This window comes from Podarcis raffonei, chromosome 12 (genome assembly GCF_027172205.1).
Source record: "Podarcis raffonei isolate rPodRaf1 chromosome 12, rPodRaf1.pri, whole genome shotgun sequence".
Classification (NCBI taxonomy): domain Eukaryota; kingdom Metazoa; phylum Chordata; class Lepidosauria; order Squamata; family Lacertidae; genus Podarcis; species Podarcis raffonei.
Window position 1 is genome coordinate 26,743,467 of NC_070613.1, and position 14,621 is coordinate 26,758,087.

At 42.6% G+C, this 14,621-nt stretch overlaps 1 protein-coding gene across 1 annotated transcript; it reads right to left on the reverse strand.

Moving 5' to 3' along the window:
- Positions 1 to 10,814: 10,814 nt before the first annotated feature.
- On the reverse strand, positions 10,815 to 14,143 carry MTERF1 (mitochondrial transcription termination factor 1). Its single transcript, XM_053410096.1, has 2 exons — positions 14,020 to 14,143; positions 10,815 to 12,301 (listed from the first exon to the last, which is right to left on the reverse strand). Exon 2 carries the CDS (start codon positions 12,237 to 12,239, stop codon positions 11,082 to 11,084), a length of 1,158 nt encoding a protein of 385 aa, XP_053266071.1. The 5' UTR covers positions 12,240 to 12,301; positions 14,020 to 14,143; the 3' UTR covers positions 10,815 to 11,081.
- Positions 14,144 to 14,621: the final 478 nt, after the last annotated feature.

Consider the following 14,621-nt stretch of genomic DNA (forward strand, 5'->3'; position numbering starts at 1 on the left):
ATGTCAGCTAGACATGACTAAGCCTCAATCTATTGTTTTCAATGGGACACAAGGCTGTTGATGGGGGGGTGTTTCCCGTCAGGGCAAAAAACAGCTTCAGGGTGGGTGTTATTTACTTTGGGGCAACACCTTTTACCATGCCATTGCCCTGGGACAGCTGCCTTCTCTCCCTCCTTCTTTGCCTCATTCTCTTTTTTCTAACCTATCTGTTGGTTTAATTTGGTAAAAGGAAAATGATATGTGGTTAAAATAAAAAGGAGAAGCCTGGATTCCTGGATTCAGGTTTGGAGCAAGTGTTCCTTGGTGAGGGAACCCCAGCAGAGATTTAAAATTACAAAATATGTAGCAAAGCAGAGCATGGAACTATAGGCTGTTTGACCTTTAAAATACAGTACCCCCTTCTAAGTTTCTTCCAAAGTTCCACACTTCCCTTAACATAGAAAAAGACCATATCTGGTAACTTAAAAATGGTTTACTTACAAGCTCTTCAAAGGACAGATTCATGTGCTTTTTACACATTGCTGCAAGAAAAGACAGGCAGTATAACTTAGGTTTCAAAATGGTAAGTGTTTCTAAATTATTTGTATAGAAACACAAAGATGGCTTGCTTAAGCCATGCGGTCTAAGCTTGGAGCATCCAGCTTAGGCCTCCTTACTGGTAGGGTTCACAGGATGGAATGGGAGAACAAAGAGTTTGTTAATCCTTTCTCCCAAGGTGAGGGGAATCTGTCTGCATCCTAAATTGATGTTCTACCATTGAGTTATAGCTTTCCCCCAAGGGCGAACAAAATGCTTAGAGGGGAAGAGCATATGATAATGTTCATGTTTTCAATGTTCCTAGGACCGTTTCTTTGGACTGAACTTTCAGGGAAGGCAATTATTTAATTTTACAGCTAGCACCAAACATATAAGCTCTGGAAAGACATGTTTATTGCATCTCTGAACATTGGATTATTGTTTTGTTTCAATGCTTCTTGTCACAAAAATGACAATCAATTTTATCTTCAAAGTTTACCCTATAGTGCCCTCAAAGTTATAGCATTAGTTGAATACCAGCCAAGATGCTAGGAGAAGCAGTAATTCACGGAATCAGCACATTTAAATTATTAATGGAACACATAAGCTGGAAAGATCTGCAAATAAACTGTTACTCTGAGAATCAAATGAATCACTCACAACTATGAAGGAACAAGAGGGTTGAAAAATACACAATATGTCAAAGTACCAGGAGCAAAGGGACTTGGCGATTCAGGTCAGGTCACCGAGTTCAACTACAAACCATTCTTTGTCTTTTATTCTGAGTATGATTCCTGGTAGGGTCCTTAACATTTCAACAATGACACCATCTCTCTCTCTCTCTCTCTCTCTCTCTCTCTCTCACACACACACACACACACACACACACACATACACACCACACCCTTGTAAGACCCTCTTTAGTAATCTATGAATTCTGGTAATGCCTTTAAATGGTAGTGAAATTTCAAGGCAAGTTATTTACTGTCCAATTACAACACAGTTGTAATGTTCACAGTGCCATAGACAAAATTAAAGGAATGAGAATTTAAAACGGGGTGGGGTAGGGGGACCTGTGGCCATCCCAAAGTTGCTGCTCCTATCATTCCTGACCATTGGCCATTCTGGCTGGGGGGAAATATGGCAGTTGGAGTCCAGGAACATCTGGAGAGCCACAGGTTATCCACCCCGGATTTAGAATATCACAGCACCATTACAGTGGTACCTCGGGTTACATACGCTTCAGGTTACATACGCTTCAGGTTACACACTCCGCTAACCCAGAAATAGTGCTTCAGGTTAAGAACTTTGCTTCAGGATAAGAACAGAAATCATGCTCTGGCGGCACTGCAACAGCAGGAGGCCCCATTAGCTAAAGTGGTGCTTCAGGTTAAGAACAGTTTCAGGTTAAGAACGGACCTCCAGAACAAATTAAGTACTTAACCCGAGGTACCACTGTATATGCTGTTTATTCGGAGACACATCCCACTGGGTTCAGTGGGACTTAAACCAGACTACAGTATGTGTATCTAGGATTGCAGCTTTTCCTCATGCTTTTCCATCATAAAGTTCTGAACTATGGCCCTCCCTCCAGTTCTGCTTCTAGTTCACTTCCTGGCATAGGCTTTGACATGAGTCAAACTTTCAGAAAAGGTACAATGGGAAAGTCCTAATAGGATCACCGCTGCAGCAAGTGTGTTTGGATACGCCCAACATCAAAGCAGCAGCATGTTGTGACCATACATATGCTTTCTCTGTAAATCTGTATCAGCCCTCAAATCACAGGTGTCTCAAGGCTTCTTTACATGCAAGATTACTGTATTTTTCGCCCCATAGGGCGCACCTAGCTTTTTGGGGGGAAAATAAAGGGGGGGAAATTATTTTCCCCCCCAGGCGCAGGGCTGGGGCGGGGGAAGCCCGAGCTTCCCCAGCCCCCAGAACAGGCTCCTCTCCAAAAGCCGTGGGAGCCCTCCCGTGGCTTGTGCAGAGCTACCCAAAGCCCAGGCAGCTCTCCGCAAGCTGTGGGAGCCCGGCGGGAACTCCCGCGGGCTCCCAAGGCTTGCGGATAGCTTCCTGAAGCCTGGAAAGCGAGAGGGGTCGGTGCGCACCGACCCCTCTCGCTCTCCAGGCTTCAGCGAAAGCCTGCATTCGCCCCATAGGACGCACACACATTTCCCCTTCATTTTTGGAGGGCGAAAAGTGTGTCCTATAGGGCGAAAAATATGGTATTTCCTTCACACATATCATTCCCACAGAAGAAATAGCATAAATCCTGCATGTAGATCAGGCATGTCCAAAGTCCGGCCTGGGGGCCACTTGCGGCCCCAGGGCTGGTTTCAAACATCCCCCCAGGCAATTTTGAAAAAGCAATCTCTTGCAGCCCCCGAGTGCCTGCCCACCAAATCCAAATAAGGAGCTACGTCTGACTACAAGGCTTCACTAGGGAGGCAGACAAGGTGGATGTGCTACTGATGGTGCTGGGAAGTTGAAAGTGCATGCACTTACTTGCCATTAGAATGTTCGTTTACCAATGCTTGGTTAGAACGCGCCTTGTAACATAAAACGTGTTAAACCCAATACAAAACAAAGTGGCACTAATAAAGAAAAGTTCTAGGGTAGCAACAGAAAGCAAATTAAAAATGCTTTTGCAGTTCGTCAAAACTATCCAGCAATATTAAGTTATAGGAAAACTGGTGCTATTAACAGTAATCCTTCTAGCTGGTTAATTGGTTTGGCAGCTACAGGAGAGCTATTAGATTCAGGTGAGGGTGGTCAGATGCCTTGTCAATCCCGGCCTGTCCTGTCTGTCAAGCCGTGTGTCGTGAATAGCTCCCTGAGCGTGTTTATAGTTCCTCTAGTGGACATGGTTGAGGTCGGCACCACCTCGAGCCACTTGGACTGAGAGTCAACCACTATTAGGAAGTGTTGGCCCTGAAAAGGCCCCGCGAAATCCACATGCACCCGGGGCCATGGGGAGTGTGTGGACTCCCAGGGCTGGTGCCTTGGGTGGATCCAGCCGGGAGACCTGGCAGGGCTCGCAACGTTTCACCCAGCCCTTTATCTCCGCATTTATGCCTGGCCACCACACATAGCTATGGGCTAATGCCTTCATCCCCGGGTGAGACACATGCAGCCCTTCTAAGACCCTTTTTCTTAAGGGGGGGGGCTCTTAAAAAAAGCTCAACAACTTTGGACGGCCCTCATGCATGCTCACTTCATCAAATCTGGCCCTCTTTGAAAAAAGTTTGGACACCACTGAGGTAGATGATCTGAGCTAACACAGATACGTAAGGGCCCTCTAGTGGTACAAAACCAGAGAGAGGAGGCTCTAATTTAAACAATGATAGCAGGAACCAGAGCACTGGGGCAGAGACTGAACATTAGTTCTCTATACACATACATACCATTTCTGCTGCTGTTGGCGCCTTTAGGAACTGCACCAGAATATGTGATAAAGTGGGTAAGCATGTGAAAGGTTATCTGCTGCACAATCTGTTCTGCCCTAGGGAAAATGAAAGCCCCTAGTTTCCACAGTGGGCGAGTATATTTCTGCAGCCACCTCTCTCTCTCTCTCTCTCTCTCTCTCTCTCTCTCTCTCTCTCTCCCAAAGCGGCAGAAACATCCAGAGTTGGCCCTGCTATTAAGCTGACTCAGGCGGCAAATGTGGCGAGGTAGGGGATGTGTACAGTTCATGCCACATGACCACCTAAGCTAGCCCGCTGCCCTCAGGAACTATGTAAGATGCTGTCCCATTACCAGTTTTGAAGTAAAATTCAACAGGAGTCTGGCTGGCTCTTCTACATGGACTGTAGAAGGAACTACCATCTTTGCCTCAGGCAGCAAAATGCCTTGGGCAGGTCCTGTGGGGCACAGGGGTAGAAACTGAACATCAGCACACACACACGCTTTCTGTTGGAGTACTTGTGCTAGAACAGTGGGGCATGAATCATATGCTGTGTGGTTTGCTGGAGCTGTCCCCCTGACCCTGGTGCCACCAATACTTGGATGGGCCTGGGATAGGGGAAGGCAACAGCAAGGTTAGCACCACATGGGTTCAGCAACAGGAGTGTCGCCAGGCAATCTGACGCATTTGCTGGTGCATCCACACAGCCCCAACCTCACCGCCAGCCTGGCTATACGCTACCAGACACCCCACTATAACTGTGATAAATCTGGTTGCTATTTCCTGTACTTAGCACTCTTATGACTTGGCTGCCAGTAAATATTTATTAATATTCATACCTGACTGCACTTTTTATTTCTGACTGGGGCTTATGCATGGAGAAGGGGATTTGTTTCCACAATACATTTCATTGAGGATAAAATAAAGGAACTGGAATAGTATATGTGATATTTTATTGTGTAAATCCTTAGCTTCTAGTATCAATCATATCAGCTTTAAATTAAAAAGTTCCAGAGAACTGTTAAACCTGAAAATAAGCTTGCTTTGGAGGGCAAGGTAATCTTTGATCGCTCCAGTGTTCCCTCTGACATTCTGCATTTAATTTAGTGCGGATAAATGAAATTTTTGCCGAGCTGCATATTTCAACAACACGATTTTTCCTGAATTTTTAGGGCAAATTATTTTGTGATAAAGTGTTTGTAGGAAGCAACATATCACTGTGAAGGAGATCCCGATATGGTCAGGATTTATTATTAAAAGGCCAGTATGAGACCTTTTAAAGATGCTGAAAGGGCTGGAGGCAGAATGATGTCCCCCTTGCTTTCTGTTCTCAGTTAAAAGTTTGTTTGCCAATGCTGAAATAACCCCTCAAAGCATGAGGCCTGGGGCAATGGCACACCCATTGCTTTGCGAAATCCATCACTTTTGCTGAATGTATGCTGTTCTGTTCCATTTGGAACGGTTTTGTGTGTTTCATGATTCTGTAACCTGCCCTGGAATCTTGTGGTGAAGGGTAGGTAAAAAAAAATACTACAAATAAATAATACTTAAATGCAACTGAAATTTATTATCTAGAAGTCTGACAGATTATAGCAAGAATAGTGATGAATGATATACTCTAAGACAAATGCCAACAGGATTCTCTATGAAAGCAAATTACGTATTTCCAAGTTCATTTTCAAGATCAGGAGCATCAATGAGTCAGAAGAGGAGGGAATAGAAAAATCTTCATTTGGTCTATATTGCCGGATATCTGCAAAACCATCTCGCAGAGACAATGCAGAAGTCAGAAAAACTCATGGTCTGTGCAAAAGGCACGCTGCCTAATCTCAAGATACCAGATGTGCTTTCAATTCATCAAAACCATGGCAAATTGACTCTCTGACAAAACAACAAGTGCAGATGTGTTCTTAATCGCCCAAGACTGGCTTGTCTTCAATCATCCAGCATGGATTCTGCATGGATTCCACACTAACTTTATCTCTTCAGCAAAGACAGCAGCAGGGCATTTTTCATAGGTTCAAGGTGTGTAGCTTGGGATTTGTTTAGATTCCAGTTCCTTTGATCTTCCAGCTGCTCCCTGTTCCTTTACTGAATCTCCACAAATTTTCTTTACATACCTGTTTTCACTGTGGAGACTTACTGGCATGAGAAATTTCTCTGTGTGGATCTCCCTCACAGAACATATTGAGCCTGTACGTTGGAACAAACAACATCAATTAGCTGTGTGGTCCATGTTTTAACAATTTTCTTTCACTGTTGTGTATTTCCTTTTACAAAATAAGTTAATTTTACAGTTATTGCTGTTTTTACTTAATAATAATAATAATATTTTATTTGTATCCCGCCCTCCCCGGCTGAGACCAGGCTCAGAGCGGCTAACATCATAAAAACAACACAATATGCATAAAAACAGGCATCAATTAATTAAAATACATCTTAAAATTAATTCAGACAAGTTAAAATCTGGGCAGGTGGCAATTATCAGGTTGGAAATGAGAGTGGTTAATACTTGCCAGGACCAACTGTTTCCACTGATCAGACAAGGACCTGTGAGCAGGTTGGGGGCCTCCTTCTGGCTTGTTTTATACAAAGGAAAGTAAGTCAAACTGCATCCTGCCCAAGGGCCTGGCGGAACAGCTCTGTCTTGCAGGTCCTGAGGAAAGATGTCAAATCCCGCAGGGCCCTGGTCTCTTGTGGGAGAGTGTTCCACCAGGCCGGGGCCATGGCTGAAAAGGCCCTGGCTCTAGTCGAGGCCAGTCTAATTTCCCTGGGGCCCTAAAAATAACAGCACTGACAAAGGACATGTTGGGGACTAGCAAGATGTTGACAAGGGTGCACTGGGGGGAAGGGACTGAAGTCTGACTCAGTAGAGGGGATAAGTGGTTTGTGGGGACCTGTACCAGCCAGGAGGCAAGAATCAGAGGTATGGGATGCTTCAGAGCTGGTGGAAGAGGCACACCAGGCAAATGAAGGGCCGAGTGCTTCCTCACCCTCTCCTGAACCACTATCTCCCAGAACCAGGAGAGAATTGAAGAGGATGGAGCAGAGGCATTTCCCACAAGGACATTGTCTCAGGCTGAGTGTATGCAGGCCTTTGGGGGAATGTACCTAAACTGGTGGAGGGGAAGTGGTCCCGTTGCTGCAACAGCCCCATAATTGAATACCTGGGAATACCTGCCTAGATGCTACACAGGTGTGTGTAAGTATTCAGAGCTGTAGAAGTGGCTGTAAATGTTATCTTTGACAATTAAGACTACAGTACAACTCCCATCAGTCCCAGCCAGGAAAGTATTTTTTTTAATTTATTTTTTTTACAGTAACTGGGCAAGTTTCCTGGTTAGGGAGATTGGATGTCCAGAATGGTCAAGAGAATATTTGCTTGCAGCCAAACTAAGTATGCAGAGATTTCTGAAATGCAATTCGGTTCAGAAATAGAGGAGTGATAGAGAAGTATCCCCCACCCCTGCTCTGCTGTGATTCGGAGGAAAGCTGGGGTAGAAAATTTTCTGTGGAAAACATTCCATTTTCAGATATAAATCACCCTAATTAGCATAGGACAAGTTTCCAGAAAAGTTAGCAATTCAAAATTTTCAAGAAAACTACCACCACTTAGGCATCACTTCTTCCAACTCTTCTCAGCCAGGAATTGTCCAAACTGCCAGCACAGCAAGCGCTTTCAACTAACAAATTTACTTCTTCCATCTACTGGAAGCTCTAGAAATGCAAACTTTATAAAATGTGTCAGCAGTGAATTCCATGATGGCAAAAACAAAATAGTTAGAGGGCTTTTTATATAGCTATAGCTATGGCAATTCCAACCGGTGGCAGATGTCCTTGTCTCATGACTCTTCCAAGTGGGTTTTTTAAAAAAAATATTATTTTTAAGGAACATATGGTGCATACCACAAAATAAATGTGTGTGTGGGGTTTTCCTAGGGGGAGGTGAAAGCCTCCAGTGGTTTGATTATTACAAAGACTACCAAAAAATAAGTTTTACCTTTGTTAGAGGGGGGCAACCCTGTGCAAACCTTTGTTAGGCTCGAAGCTGTGTTTTGTGTTGTCTCCTTCCATCACCTCAGAAACAAACATGAATAATTAGCATACTTAAAAGAGAGACCATATGCCCAGGATCCCTGCTCTTGGCTTTCAGCTTCATAGCTCCAGCTCTTAACATTGGTCAGTCCTCTGAGGCACTAGCAATTGGATATAATCCCCTTCTGTGTGTTCCTTGTTGCCGCCAATATCTCCGCTCCCTATAGAACCTTCACAGTTCATTTCCTTCTGGCAAAAGCGGTTCACATTTATTGCTTCTGTAGCTCTGTAGTCCTTATTTAGGAACAGAGGAAAATAAGAAACTGCCAGTCCTGGGAACATCTGCATGTAAAGCAGATGCCCTACCAATGAACTATGGTCTTTCCTCAAAATTACAGGAAGCCTTAAATAAAAGACTTATGTGCCGCTTTTGAGAATAAACTCTTTCAAAATGGCATGCCATAAAACACTTAAACACAGCTCTGTTTGTACTTCCCTGTTTAGTGTGCCCTTGGTGGCACACTCAGGTTTGCCTGATGTTTGAAATGGTCCCAGAGCAGCAGTCTAAGAGCTGTAATAAAGTAGTACTAGTCTAGAACTATCCAATGCCTACAATAGCCCTGTGGTTACACTTCCATGCAGAGGGCAGGAAAAGTGGGCAGTCATGTGCTCCCTAACAGCTCGACATTAAAGGTTGCGATGACCTGGGAGTAAGCCCTACTGAACACTTGCTCACTTCTGAATTAAGAATGAATAGATTTGTGCTGGGTTCAGCTGTAACACAAAACCATTTGTTTAGCTAACCACACTTTGTTTTAATGTCTGACCCGCCCCTGAGCCAGCACAGAAATTGTGGTTTGATGGGAACAAAATAGGAACAGAAACCACAGCTTGAAGCTGTTTTACATAACACTGTACCAAATGAGGTTTGCCATTTTGTCTCAACTCATAGGCCACTGACAATCCAGATAGGTCCTTTGTACCATGGAAATGGGAATCAACTTATGAAGCAAAGCGCTGGGCAGATAGAAAACAAAGATATACGACTCCAAACCATAGTTTTCCTGTTGTACGTCTGTAACTTATATTAGTACAGTGGTACCTCGGGTTACATATGCTTCAGGTTACAGACTCCGCTAACCCAGAAATATTACCTCGGGTTAAGAACTTTGCTTGAGGATGAGAACAGAAATCGTGCAGCAGCGGCGCAGCGGCAGTAGGAGGCCCCATTAGCTAAAGAGGTGCTTCAGGTTAAGAACAGTTTCAGCTTAAGAACAGACCTCCAAAACGAATTAAGTTCTTAACCCGAGGTACCACTGTCAGGGAACTGGAGTCAGAGAAGGAGGAGAGAATGGGAACTTACCAGGATAAGGTCCCTTTAATAAGCAGCTGTTCATCTTCGGACGAGAGATGCCTGACAACCACTGTACAAACCATGGTTTTAGGGTACAGCTCAACCCATCCAAGGAACTTTCTACACATAAATTGTCTTCTAAGCAACTGAAATACAAGTTGTTGTCTTTTTAAAAAAAAAAGCATTGTGAATACATAAATGTATTTAAAATACCAATACACATTGCTTTGCAGTTCCTATAATTATCACACAACAATCACTAAGTCAACATTTACATCACTCAAGAATTTGACTCGCCATCTCCTTTGAAGTCCTCTAAATGTAGAATCCATGTTTTACAGATTAAGTTTTTTTAAAAAAAAAAACTTCACATGACAAATTTCTCATAAGCAAGCAACTCCCGTGCAGAGAAAGAAAACTATGTACATTTTTTTCTAAGGAAAAAACAGTATGAGGACCTCTCTAAGGATTCCAGGGGAGAAGAGTGTCTAAGATTAGCTCACTATGATTTGTCTGATGCATCCTGTTTCAAACAAACTTCTGTTTCTTCAAGGATACAATATGAGTTCTAATCACCCACAGGAATATAATTGCTTAGAATTTATAGTCAAAAGGGTTGTTTAAAAAAAGCTTAATAGATTATTTTTTACCACTAAAGGCCAACACATATTATTCCTGACTGTTTTTGCAGCATGGTGCATACTTCATACATACCAGTAATTAGTACCAGTAAATTGTAGGGTGAATTATTCCCCAAAGACTTCCATCCTTTCATCTTGTGGATGTTTTAACCACAAGAGAGCTTGCCCTTTCTAGCTGTCAATTAGTCATATATATTTTTTCCACTTGATAGCTATTGCCACCATATATCATCTTCATTTTAACATCCATAGTAACTGTCAAAAGAAGTTCTGGGTTCAACTGATAAAATTCTTCATGGAAATTTCAGTTAATGGGTGGGCTGAATGTAAAGTTGTTGTTTTTTAAATTATTTAATTAAATCATGCTCCTCCCTTATAAATTACGTTCCCCCCAAAGACTCTTTTTATCGTCCCATTGATTTATTATTTTAATTCACTCTAAATACCAAAAAGAAAATAGCTGCTATTCTGCCTACCATGTTTCAGTTTCATTTTTGTTCCGTATAAAAATTTACAGTTCCTTAAGTGGCCATCAAAGGCAAGGGGGGTGGGGGGTGGAATTACATAGAAAAGCAACATTCATTTTAAGTTTAACCTGAGCCAAGAAATACATAGGTAACTTAATACAATGCTCCATTTAAAAGAGCAGGAAAGAAGCACAATAAATAGTAAAACATACATTCAGCAAAATCAAGTAATAGTGCTTCATTGCTACTGCATCATTTCAGCTATCAGGTTAGAAGACTCCATGTTTAAATAAATCAATGTAGAAATGTAGCATATCAGGGAGCATATGTAAAGATATTCCTAGATTTGAAGCGCATCCATTCACCAGATCCTATTAAAACCAACACTTTTGAAAAAAGTGCTGCAAGGCTAAATTATTTTTAACCTCAATACCATTTATTTATTTCTTCCGTTTTGCTTTCTGTTTCTTTGGTCACATAAGGCAATTAAAAAAATATTTATTACGTACATTGTACAGGCAGCAACCATTTTGCACCTGGGTGCAATTTCTGGCCCCTACATGGGTTGGTGGAGCATGCATAAGTCCATTTGCCTCCATTAACCCCCCACACCCCCGTTTGCCCTCTTCTGGGTCCCAAAAGACCCATGCATTGGTGTTCACGCATCAATTAGAGCCGTGCAAAATTGTTGCTGCCTGTAACTTTTCCAATTTTGCTTCAAATCGTTGTTTACTTAACGCAAGAATTCCAATCCCATGGATTTGAAAGTTATAGCCTAGCTTTCCCAGCTCATCAATACGGTTACTTATAGTTTTGATGCTTTTGTCCAGAACTAGAGGACTTTTCAGTATTAGATTAATGTTAATATTTGCCTGCAAGAGACAATCTATTTTATCATTCAGGTTCTGTGGAGAAAGGTATAGAATGCGAAGGTGCTTAAGGACAAACATATCTGCCTCTATTTCAGTGCACCCATGAGACATCAGTTTCTCTTTCACATTTGCAAGTGTCTTTTTTAGGTATTCATTAGAGAGATCCAGAACATCACCTCCTTGCCCATGCAACAGCGTTAGAAATTCCTTATTGCTCAGACGTAAAGATGACTGCAGAAACTGAACGTTTGCTTTCACTTGCTTGCTGCTCCGTAAGAGGATAAAGACATTTTTAGAAATTATCTGTTTTACAAAGTCATCTGGCTTTTCTCCACCTAGATCTAAATAGATGTCATTCAAGAGGCTTATCATTTGTTTATTGAGCTCTATACTGTTAGAAAACACCCTTGGAACTCTGGTCAGCATGTTGCCAAGATCCTTAGAAGTCAGCCCAATAGAACAAAATAAGGTAATGTTCTTCTGCATGTTTTCATTATTCCCAGAACGAAAAAAGGATTCAGGGGAACGTTTCAGGATTGTTACAATTTCCATGTCGGTCATCAAAATGCTTCGCCAAATTTCCCAGCGTTCTTTCAGAGACTGGTGTGAGCGAGTGATGGCACGTGGATAACGTGAGATTATACTGGCAATGGCTTCTCTGTTAGCCCCTTTTCCTTGCAAAAAAATCTTCAGGCCCTCTTCATTGGTGATCTGCCTCTTGAGAACACCAGGCTGTCGTTTTCTTACCATTTTGACATCCACGCCCATACCAGCCAGATTTTTCACTAAAATGTTGTTCTCCTTGTCCAATTCATCACTGGAGCTATCAATCTTAAGGCAAAGAAACCTAGTGGAATCCCCTCTGAATATAATGTCTGTAGACAACTTGATAAGCCAAGGTAAATTCATGTTGAAAAGCAGTTTATTGTTCATGTTCACCAGCCCTCTCATTGTGATGCTAACCAGGCACTGCAAATCTCTGAATAAAATTGTACTTCCAGTCAGTTCAGGATCTTTAAGTAAGAGACAAGGAGAGAGAATTATAATAAACTGTAAGGAAGCATTCATGAACAACCTGTTCATAACTTAATTTGTTTAACACATTTTAAAAGATTCATATTCATTGTGAGAATGAATTAAATGTTAGCAATCCCCTTCTAGATGGGTTATTATTATTTGTGTGGAGTGCCTATTGTATGGGTTAGAAACATCTGAGAACACTCCTTGGTGGAATGAAGGAGTACCAGAGAGGGATGCATGAAATTCCACCCATCAATTTGCATTTCTTAGTACAGAAAGTATTGATCTGATGTATAGAGATCTCTCCTATTCTGATTAATTCAAGAGGGTTCTAGAAGGCTTTTTTCTATGTGAAAAAAGAGGCAGGTTTTTGTTTGGGTTATATTCCTTCTGGGAAGCTGAGTACAGCTGGTTTAAACTGGTTGTTATCTTTCTGTCAAGGTTGTGCTGACTATAATAGTAAGACCAGGAGCCTGGGTCACACTCATATTCTCTTTCTGTCCCTTTGTTCTGGTGTTCTGTATGCTATAGTGTTAAGGCTTAGTCTTATAAGCTTATAAGTTTTATTGTAAGTGCTACAGCTGGATTCTTTTTATGGACTGTGCCAATCCTGAATGTATTGGGTTTGTGACCATTATGCTCATTTGCCTTCAGTAGCAGGTAAAGCTACTGCCTGTGGTCTATTTTTTGGAATCTCTGCTAAGTGTTTAAGTTTTTTCCTCCCCAGTGGAAGAAGCTGGGCGACACCTTGTCTCCCCACCGTCAGCCTCCAAACCAGGTCGGGGAACAGCGGGATGGCGGTGCTCCGCCTCCCCGCTGTCCCCCGAGCTTGTGGGGCTGCCCGATATCTGCACGAAGCCCGGGGCACGCTGTGAAGCACGCCCCAGGCTTCGGGATGCAGGCTGCTATCCGCAAGCCTTGGGAGCCCGACGGGAACTCCCGCGGAGCTCCCAAGGCTTGCGGATAGCTGCCTGGAGAGCGAGAGGGGTCCGTGCGCACCGACCCCTCTCGCTCTCCAGGCTTCAGCGAAAGCCTGCATTCGCCCCATAGGACGCACACACATTTCCCCTTCATTTTTGGAGGGGAAAATGTGCATCCTATAGGGCGAAAAATACGGTACATTCTCAATGCAGAGGATCCAGACTAAGGGCGCAGTCCTAACCCCATTACTAATGGGAATTCTTAGTAAAATGGTTCAGATTTAAGTGTATATAAAATTGCAGCCACAGAGTAATACAGTGGAACCTTGGTTCTCAAACTTAATCCGTTCCAAGGGTCTGTTCAACTCCCAAAACCATTCAAAAACCAAGGTGCAGCTTCCGATTGGCTGCAGCAGCTTCCTGCACTCAAGTGGAAGATATGTAGGACATTCGGCTTCCAAAAAACGTTTGAAAATTGGAACACTTACTTCTAGGTTTTCGGCGTTCGGGAGCCAAAACGTACGAGTACCAAGGCATTCAAGAACAAAGGTATGAATGTATACAACATTAGTCGTGTTAAGAGTAAACCCACTGAAAACAATGGACATAAGTAACAAAGGGTCTACAGTATGATTCAGTTAGCGTAGGGTGCACGCACGCTAATGAAATACTTTTAAGAAAAAGCAGTTTCCCCTCTTTTGCATCCTCCCAAAATGTTCTGCTGTAGTTCACTGCAGATGCACAATTCACACCAGCAAAAAGGAGCCACAGAATTATACATGAGTACGTACCCCCACATTTGGATGCTGGGAAAGACTCTAGCCAACCGGTGTGGTGTCCTGACTGCTTGTCCCAATTGCATAGCACTCTCTGTTCATAATCAGGAGCTCACATGTTGGGCTTCATTTTCACACAATACATACTTGCTGGAAGGTAAAATATATGATGTTGTGGGTGAGACTAAATGCATAGCCCTGATCCTCACACTATAGTATTAATTCTGTGGTGGTCATATCAGTAGACTGGTTTTTATAAAGTGTTATGCATTAAACTGAGTGGCTACCAGAAAGGAATGTTTTGTTGCGTTCTAAATTGTTGGCTTTGCATGCTTTTATATTATGATATCACATTATAAATGTACTAGGTTACCAGTAATCAATAAGTTTAATTAATACTACTACTAATTGGCACTTTAAGTGCAAGACAAACAATATTCAGATACATTAAAATAAATTCCTTAAATTGGAGCTTAGTGGTAGAGCACATGCTTTGGCACAAAAGGTCATGACTCCCTGCGTGTGGAAACAGGGCTGCAAAAGATTTGCTGTGACTCTGGAGATGCTCTGCTGAATACTGTAATGAGCTAAATGACCAATGGTCCAACTCTGTATGA

What these genes read in the sequence shown, in the direction of transcription:
- MTERF1 (XM_053410096.1), bottom strand. Translation starts at nt 12,239, where the DNA reads ATGAGAGGGCTGGTGAACATGAACAATAAACTGCTTTTCAACATGAAT.